This window comes from Leuciscus leuciscus (genome assembly GCF_965113295.1).
Source record: "Leuciscus leuciscus genome assembly, chromosome: 17".
NCBI lineage: Eukaryota > Metazoa > Chordata > Actinopteri > Cypriniformes > Leuciscidae > Leuciscus > Leuciscus leuciscus.
In genome coordinates, this window is record NC_138741.1 from 30183789 (window position 1) to 30193415 (window position 9627).

Consider the following 9627-nt stretch of genomic DNA (forward strand, 5'->3'; position numbering starts at 1 on the left):
ATTGTCTTTATATAGGGGGAATGAAATTAGAATTATTTCTACCTAATAATTATTTTCAAATTAAATGTTTAAGTTGAACAAGCATATTAAAAAAAAAAAAAAATGTATTTGATCAAATTAAGTTGAACCAACTCATTAGGCCTTATTCACAGTAGTGCCATGATTTTTAGCCATTGTCAGAGAGTACTGATTGTACCTTCAAACCACTTTAACCTCCCTCTTTAACTCATCACTCCCTGTGTCTTCTGCGCTCCTTCAATCAACATTTGCATGCCAGGTCATAAGGTCTGATTCTAGCATTCATTACACAGGGGGTGATTTGCCTGTCACATAAACAGAGTAAATCCGTGTGGTAGCACTAACCTGCAGCTGCATTGGCAGACAGGTGAGCCAGGCAACCAAAGGCACCATGCTCCCCGTGTTTTCAGGAAAGTTATGTCAGTTTCTTAAGGTAACTCGGTTACCTTCTATTCTGTTCCTTGGAGTTTTTTATGTAGCCTATGTCCTTGTTGGAGGGCTGGTCTTCTGGAAGCTAGAAGGATGGTATGTGTTGCAACAGATTGAACTCCTCAAGGAGAAAAGAATTAAACTACTCGAGAAGTACCCTTGTGTGGGTCAGAATGGCCTCCGAGAACTAGCAGAGGTATGAGACTAGATTTTCCTTAACTATATGGTACATGACTTTTTGTAACAGTGCTTGTCTTATTCCACATTAACAGCAATAACAATGATGGGTAGATACAGTGAGCAAGTGTTTGGACAACTTTTTACATCATTTGAAATGGATGTGTGGCTTCTATGGTTCATTTATACCAATGTATAACTGAATGGAAATATATTCATGGACTTCATGTTGATCTATTATTGAGATTGTTTAGATGGTTATTTTATTTAATTTTTTTTATTTAATGAAATGTTTTAATGAAATTTAACTCAGTTACTAATTCTTATTGCCATTTGATTAATTCATTACTTGTCATCACTGTCTCAAAGATGATAAAAGCTGCGTCCGTGAGTGGCTTGAGTCCAGACAGTAATGACACCGCAGATGGCTTCTGGAAATTTACCAGCTCATCTGTGTTTGCGGCGACAGTGGTCACAACTATTGGTGAGGAAATGGGAAACTTAACACCTTGAAATTGACAGTCCAGTTTAATTTGGTTTGTTGTGTGGTATTCATTCAATTGGGTAAAGGTTTTTTTTTTTTTTTTCATTCTTTCTGCAGGCTATGGTAATATCATTCCACTGACAACGGCTGGTCAGATCTTCTGTGTGTTGTTTGCTCTTTTTGGCATTCCCCTGAATGTAGTGATCTTAAATAGAGTTGGAAAATACATGTTGGCTATTGAGAGGAATTTTTGCAATTTTCTGGAGAAAAAATTTGATAGAGGGGTGAGAATTTAACTCCTTTAATCTAATCTAATTTAATTAGATATTAAATATCTAATAGATTTTTGTTTAAAATAAGGAATTAAAATTGAAAATGAAAATGCTTGACATTTACCCTTGACTGTGCCCGTGACTCTGTTCTTTCCCACAGAAATGTGTACGAATATCCATTCACAGTATATCCTTCGTAAGTTCAGCGTTACTGTACTTTATGCTTCCTATGTTGCTCTTCAAAGCATATGAGGGATGGAGTTATGCTGAAGCCATTTACTACTGCTTTATAACACTTAGCACTATTGGATTTGGAGATTATGTTGCAGGTAGGAGACCACACATACAAAAATTAACAAACAGACTTTTAATTGTTAACATGTATCTTAACTATTTCTGATGCTCATGTGCTCACATCATTGTTATCGGTTATGGACTTTATATCTACATAATAGCAGTTGTTTTTCTATCATTAAATAAAGCCTTCTTTTTTTACTGTTAACCACCTCAAATGTAATTATATTTAGTAATTATTCTTGTAGCCCTATATTCAGGAAGTGACATCACTTCTTTGGCTGTGTCATTCAAAATTGAATTTGAATGTTCCTGAATTTGAATTTTGAATTGAGGTAGCAAATAAGATGCAGAAGTGTAATTCAAATGTAAAATATATGTATTTAAGGCAATAGGAGGAAATTCATATTATTGTTGTACGCATAGCATTTAATAATGCATTAGACACATTATATTTAATAATTTAACATTTATTTATATTTTATATATGATAGAACACCAAGAAAGTCTTCAATACAGAGATAAACTTTAATACAGTGGTTCTTAAACCTGGTCCTGTAGTACGCCCAACAGTACCCATCTTGGATGTCTCTCACATCTGACACAATCATTTCAGGTGTTGAAGTCCCTATAATAAGCTGATGAGTTGAATCTGGTGTGTTTTATTAGGGAGACTTACAAAATGTGTATAGTTGGGGCTACAAACTGTTAACCACTACTTTAATATATCTGTCAATAGATTGTGAGGGAAAGGCAGTGTTAATTGTTTAACAGTATTTAATAAGATAAATTAGAAAAATACATAATTGGTTGAGAAAAAAATTTACTCTACATATCATGGTACAATGATGCCAAAATTGTACAACTATTTGTTTTGTTTTCCTGCAAAACTTGTGCTGGACCAATTAAACCCCACTGTTGTGTGACTGTGTTGCCTTTCTTTGAATTGCTATTCAGTAAAGTCATTGTCCTTTCATTACAATTCAACTTACATTAAAAATGTCAATTTGATTTCAATTTCAATTGTTAAATTCAGAATTTTGCCCAAACCTGATCTTTACAACCACAACATCTTTACAACTTTGTTTCTCCTGCCAGATCACAACCCAGCAATAATCTACCCAGAGTGGTACAGTTGTCTGATGGCAGCCTGGATATTCTTTGGCCTGGCTTGGCTGGCTCTTCTGATCAATCACTCCATTGATTTACTGGAGAGTGTGAATGCTTACCTGAGAGGAAGGCAGAATGCACAAATACAAGTGGAGGAGCCCAAAGAGCAGCCAGAAAAAGGACTGAAAGTGGAAGAAACATGATAATTGAATTTAAAACAGGAGGTGTATGAATAATACTGTAACTACTAATCATCAAACAATGTATGGGCCAAACAGTTATTCAATGTTTAAAGTATCCTTAAATATTAAACTGAGCTAAAGGTTTTGATCAGCGAGCAAAGTTTATTGCTAAAACCATCAAGAAATGTGAGCATCACTTGTCTGACTGATAATGGGTCTCATTCACTAAGCATGCGTGCGCACAGATTTGTGTGTGAAATCTGTGTATGAACATTTTCACGAACAAATCATGATTCATCAAAACTTTCATTCTAAAATGTATTCTAAATTTACAAAACATTTTGAAACCACTCGGATGGAAAATCAAATAATATAGAAATATATTTAAGATTAATATCTGTTTAAATTTTCATCTTAACATGTTTATAAGGCCACCAAGAGTATGTGCTATCTATCTATCTATCTATCTATCTATCTATCTATCTATATATATATATATATATATATATATATATATATATATATATATGGTACAACAGGGCTAAAAGCACACCTTAAGAAAAAAATGGCTTTTCACTCCTCCCAAAGTGCATGATTGTATTTGTTTGTATTGAACATTGATGGAGCAACCAATTTTGTGTGAAAATATATCATAAAAGTGGTTTAATTTGTTTAAAAATCTTATACATGTATAAAGTGGCGAGGGGGGAATATGGTTTTAATAATTACTTAAAATCTAAATTATTACTTGTTCAAAACAATCACTTTAGCAAAGTTTGTACTATTTTATGTTTATTTTGAAAAATAAAATAATTCATTTTTGATCAATAAATATACTGTCATTCAAATATGTTAATATAACATTGTAAAATGGAAAAGTCAGACATTTGTGCCTTTTGCCCCGATAGCAGATGCGCTTTTTACCCCAAATACCATACTTTTTACATATTCTTCCGTTATTGAAAAACTGTTGCTTTAATGACCTTGAACAAAACTGAAAATCATTAAGAAGACATTTGTCTCAAAATATAAACAATAATTTAATCAATCCTCATTTGATACAACATTTAAAAAAAAAAAAACATCAAATATTAGATCAAATTAGCGCAGAATAAACTTTGCGCTTTTGTCTACGATCAGCCAAATTTCTATGTGCATCCTGAAAAGCAGATGTTTTGGAAAGTGCTGCGGCAAGTAAGCAAAAATGAAGCAAAACAGACAAAGGTTTGCTTTCACTAACCATCACGTATTTGCACAGGAATCTCTTAAGTGAGAACGAGAGTTTTAAACCTTACAGGCTTCCATACGTCGACAGCTTGCAGCATCTTCTGGGATTTCTGATGGTTCGATTATCTCTAGGCTGCGTTCCAGTTCGTTTTTTAATGCCCCTTCCTTTGCTAACTTCCCTCAGTCTCGTTCACTCGGATGTAGCCTATGTCATTGCTTACGTTGCACGAGTGTCCACTACTGGTAGAACCCTGGCAATGTGCTGAATCGAAATGTCCTAAGCCCTTTATCACTTGAATCCTCTATGGAGTTGATATATTATTTGCTTTTGTTTCCCTTACATATTGGTTTAATGCAGAATTCTATATGTATATAGGTTTGGGTTGTTTTAAATTTTAAAAATAATAATTAATATCTCATAGAGTTTGTAGTGTCCATTTAAACTTCACGAAGTGGAACGCACTTCAAAATGGTGGCGGGAATTCCCCCGAGGAGAAGTGCTAAGGGAAGTGAAGTGGAACGCAGCCCAAGTCTAAGAACACATCCGGGTACTTTCATGCATCCACTATACTCGCGTTCTTGGGTCTTGGAATTGAACTTCGGCGGTTGATGATGACGTAGAGCGAGAACACAAGGACGCAAGATCGCTGAAGAATGCATATTAAGAAACAGCCGAAGTTAAGAGCAAATTATTGTGCGTACACACACACGTGTTGTGAATTAGGCGGAAAGTTTCAGTGAGAAGATAGCCTGGTTAAAACCAGACCATTCTCAGTAGTAACTGAGTTATGGTCTGGCAAAGCTTCTTTAATAACTCATTTTCTAAGGGGCGTCACCAACGGACGTCGCTCAAATGCCTCTGGGCGCAATTGGATAGACCTAAAACTCCTAAAACCAATCAGAGCGATCGGCATCGTGTAAAGCCATATGCTGTGTCCCAATTCGCCTAAGTTACACTACGCCATAAAAGTATGTACTCTTTTTGTGAAAAAAATGTATTTACTTTTGAATGTGTAGCAAAAAAGTAGGCAAGCTTTGGGACATACTACGTCATCTTTATCGGACGGATCTGTCGCGTGCATCCTGTCACGTAAACTGCCCTGTCAGTCATCTTGTCACAGTTAAAATCCTCTATTAAATGAAATGAAATTTCCTACTGTTTCGGAGAGAAATGTAGTAGCATGTTCATCTGCCAGTGGGTCTTTCATGGAGACTGTCCTCATGTGTTTGCAATTTGAATATAATAATGCATATAAAAGTTGGTGCGCTTCACCAACGGAGTGGATGTCGCTCAAATGCCTCTGGGCGCAATTGGAAAGGCTAGACCTAAAACCAATCTGAGCGATCATCATCGTGTAAAGCCCGCCTCAACGTTTCTGATTGGTGCCGCGATTTCGACGGCATGGAAATGGGCTTGAAAGAGCTCTTTGCCAGACTACTTGCTGTCATGAACTGCTCCGAGACACGAAGGTTAAAATCCAAGTGCAGCTTTTATTGAAGGGGTAATCCAAAGGCGTAATCCAAAGTACAGGCAAAAGGTCAAAACACAGGTAGGCAGTCCAAACAAACAAATAAAGAAACAAACTAACAAAACAGGCAGGGACCAGAGGCAAGAGAGTAATCCAGGGACCAGGGCGAGATATTCAAAAACCAGACAAGAAACCAGGGAAAATGCTCGGAAATGCAGACTAACAGTACAACAAGACTTCGCAGTGAGTGAATGAATGAACATGGTATAAATAGACAGACTAACAGGATGAGACAGGTGAATGCAATCAGTGAATGAGGTACAGGTGAATGTGATCAGTGATGAGTCCAGGCAGTGAGTATGGGAACTGTAGTTTGTGAGTGAATAGGAGAGTCTTATGTGGAGTGCCCTCTGGTGGCTCTCAAGGGCACTCCAGCTGGTGATCGTTACATAGCCCCCCCTTTAAGGAGCGGATTCCAGACGCTCCTAAACTGTCCAGGAGGGAGGTGGAGCGGAGGCGGACCTGGGGGCGGAATGGAGGGCCAGGCCCGTGGAGCGGCAGAGGACCTGGATACTGCAGCAGGATGGGAGGCCAGGGCGGATCAGGCTGTGCAGGTGACCAGGGCGGAGCCAACCCTTCAGGCGGCCAGGGAGGAGAGGAACCTTCAGGCGGCCAGGGAGGAGACGACCATTCAGGCGGCCAAGGAGGAGACGAACCTTCAGGCGGCCAGGGCATAAATGACCATTCAGGCGGCCTGGGCGGAGACTTTCCCTCGGGCGGCCAGGGCGGAGTCAACAGTCCATCGGACGACCAAGGCAGAGACAACAGTTCATCGGGCGGCCAGAGCGGAGACTTTCCCTCGGGCAGCCACGGCGGTGAAGACCCCTTGGGCGGCCACGGCGGTGAAGACCCCTCGGGCGACCACGGCGGTGAAGACCCCTTGGGCGACCACGGCGGAGGAACTGGAACAGACACCAACGGCTCAGGGAAAGGCATGTCAGCAGCCATCTCTGCTGAGGGCAACTCTGCTGAGGACACTGGCTTGGCGGAGACCATCTTGTCCTGAGACACTGGCTCGGTGGTGGCCATCTTGTCCGAAGACACAGGCGTGGAGTCGGCCATCTTGTCCGAAGACACAGGCGTGGAGTCGGCCATCTTGTCCGAAGACACAGGCGTGGAGTCGGCCATCTTGTCCGAAGACACAGGCGTGGAGTCGGCCATCTTGTCCGAAGACACAGGCGTGGAGTCGGCCATCTTGTCCGAAGACACAGGCGTGGAGTCGGCCATCTTGTCCGAAGACACAGGCGTGGAAAGAGGAAGAGGAACAGATTCAGTCTCGGCGGGACGAGACTCTGGACGGGCGGACGTGACGTGAAGCTCTGGCTCTGGCTCGGCAGGACTGACGTGAAGCTCTGGCTCTGGCTCGGCAGGACTGACGTGAAGCTCTGGCTCTGGCTCGGCAGGACTGACGTGAAGCTCTGGCTCTGGCTCGGCAGGACTGACGTGAAGCTCTGGCACTGGATCAGGATCAGTGCGCTCTGAGCTTGACGGGACCAGCGGCAGCGAGGGCTTTGAACTGGGTAGGACCAGCGGCGAAGAGGACTTTGAACTGGACAGGGCCAGCAGCGAAGAGGGCTCTGAGCTGGGCAGGACCAGCGGCGAAGAGGGCTCTGAGCTGGGCAGGACCAGCGGCGAAGAGGGCTCTGAGCTGGGCAGGACCTGCGATGAACACAGCTCTGGACTGGCGTGAAGTGCAGGCTCGGCTGGACTGGCGTGAAGTGCAGGCTCAGCAGGAAGATACTCAGGCAGGAAGGTCTCGGTGAAACATGATTTATGCAGGATATTCTCAGCGGGACGAGACTCCTGCACGATGGCCCTTATGGCAACACGTACTGACCTCAGCGGGGAATCGGCCACACTGGATACCAGTCCTGGACGATAATAGACCGATCCGGTGACTAGCTTGATGGCTGGCGTGACGGGAACAGTCTCTGGAAACGCCCCCTCAGCAGTAGAGGGCTCGAGGAATTCTGCTAAGACGTAACGAGGCTCTGGACGGTCTGCTGAGACGTGACAGGGCTCTGGACGATCTGCTGAGACGTGACGGGGCTCTGGAAGATCTGCTGAGAAGTGACAAGGCTCTGGAAGATCTGCTGAGAAGTGACCGGGCTCTGGAAATTCTGCTAAGATGTAACGAGAGTACGGGGAGGTATAGCAGAATTCTGGTTCAACGGGTGTGGTAAGTTCATGGGAACCCTCATCCACAGGGCCCGCAGAAAAGGATGATCTGCTTAACCTCAGAGCGAATTCAATATATTGACATAGAGTCCATTGAGGGGTGTTGTCAGGCATGAGATAATTTAACATGTCCTCAAGCCCATATCGGAAACTATCCTTTAAGACTGCATCGTCCAAGTCTACCCCATGGCAGAGCTCACAAAATTCGTCAACATATTCCTCAATGGATCGGTTACCTTGGCTGAGGCGGAAGAGACTGATTAGTGGGTCCATGGTGGGTCTCGGTTCTTTCTCGGCTGCTGGATCTGAAGTGGCGAAGTCTTCTGTCATGAACTGCTCCGAGACACGAAGGTTAAAATCCAAGTGCAGCTTTTATTGAAGGGGTAATCCAAAGGCGTAATCCAAAGTACAGGCAAAAGGTCAAAACACAGGTAGGCAGTCCAAACAAACAAATAAAGAAACAAACTAACAAAACAGGCAGGGACCAGAGGCAAGAGAGTAATCCAGGGACCAGGGCGAGATATTCAAAAACCAGACAAGAAACCAGGGAAAATGCTCGGAAATGCAGACTAACAGTACAACAAGACTTCGCAGTGAGTGAATGAATGAACATGGTATAAATAGACAGACTAACAGGATGAGACAGGTGAATGCAATCAGTGAATGAGGTACAGGTGAATGTGATCAGTGATGAGTCCAGGCAGTGAGTATGGGAACTGTAGTTTGTGAGTGAATAGGAGAGTCTTATGTGGAGTGCCCTCTGGTGGCTCTCAAGGGCACTCCAGCTGGTGATCGTTACACTTGCAGAGCAAATCTAAATTTGCCAGAAGTTTTCTGGGTTTTCCCAGGCTAGTGAGAAGATCAAATCTGCCTATAAATATGAATAGCATACGCAATTATTAGTAAATGAGACCCAATGTTTGTTTTTAAAATCTCACTGGTTCACTGAAGATTAATCGTTGTTACACCACAAACCAACAGGTCCCTAAAATTTATAATTGAGAAAGAATGCATTTATGTGTCATATAACAATTTTATTTAATTTGATACTTACGACTGATCATGCCCAAACGCGCCGAGACGCGTTCAGTCGGTGTTCACAGTCAAGTGTTTAAAATCTGCTGCAGTCGTAGGAAAGTAAGTGTAAGTGGTAAGTTGGTAAGTGTGTTCAGTCCAATCTTAGAATGTTTCTGCTAATCGTTAAGAAATGTATTTTTTTTTCATAAATACATACACACATGTATGTATGTATTAACACATACATAAATGTATGTGTTAATGTAGGAGAGAGAGAGAGAGAGAGAGAGAGAGAGAGAGAACACACATGATATGAGTAGCCTATAGCAGATTTGGGGAGGGCCCATTCACTGGACCTTTTCAGGGGCCCAGTCATTTCTGTGGGCGGGCCTGAGTATACACAAGACTAGATAATGATCTGAGATGTCATCGCTCTGCTGTAGAATTTCAACGGCATCAACATTGATTCCATGTGATAATATTAGATATAGAGTATGATTACGACAATGAATAGGTCCTGCCACGTGTTGTCTAACTCCAATAGAGTTCAGAATGTCTTTAAATGCCAATCCCAATGCATCTTTTTCGTTATCTATTAAAATCACCAACAATTAGGACTTTCTCTGCAGCCAGTACTAAACTCTGACAGAAAATCTGAAAATTATTTGATAAAGTCTGTATGGTGCCCTGGTGGCCTGTATACAGTAGCC

At 41.9% G+C, this 9627-nt stretch overlaps 1 protein-coding gene across 1 annotated transcript; it reads left to right on the plus strand.

Moving 5' to 3' along the window:
• Nucleotides 1-394: 394 nt before the first annotated feature.
• Nucleotides 395-3395, plus strand: LOC309479456 (potassium channel subfamily K member 17-like). Its single transcript, XM_082143610.1, has 5 exons — nt 395-643; nt 994-1108; nt 1226-1392; nt 1541-1709; nt 2773-3395. The coding sequence occupies exons 1-5, from the start codon at nt 410-412 to the stop codon at nt 2985-2987; spliced, it is 900 nt and encodes a 299-aa protein (XP_081999736.1). The 5' UTR covers nt 395-409; the 3' UTR covers nt 2988-3395.
• The last annotated feature ends 6232 nt before the right edge of the window (nt 3396-9627 follow it).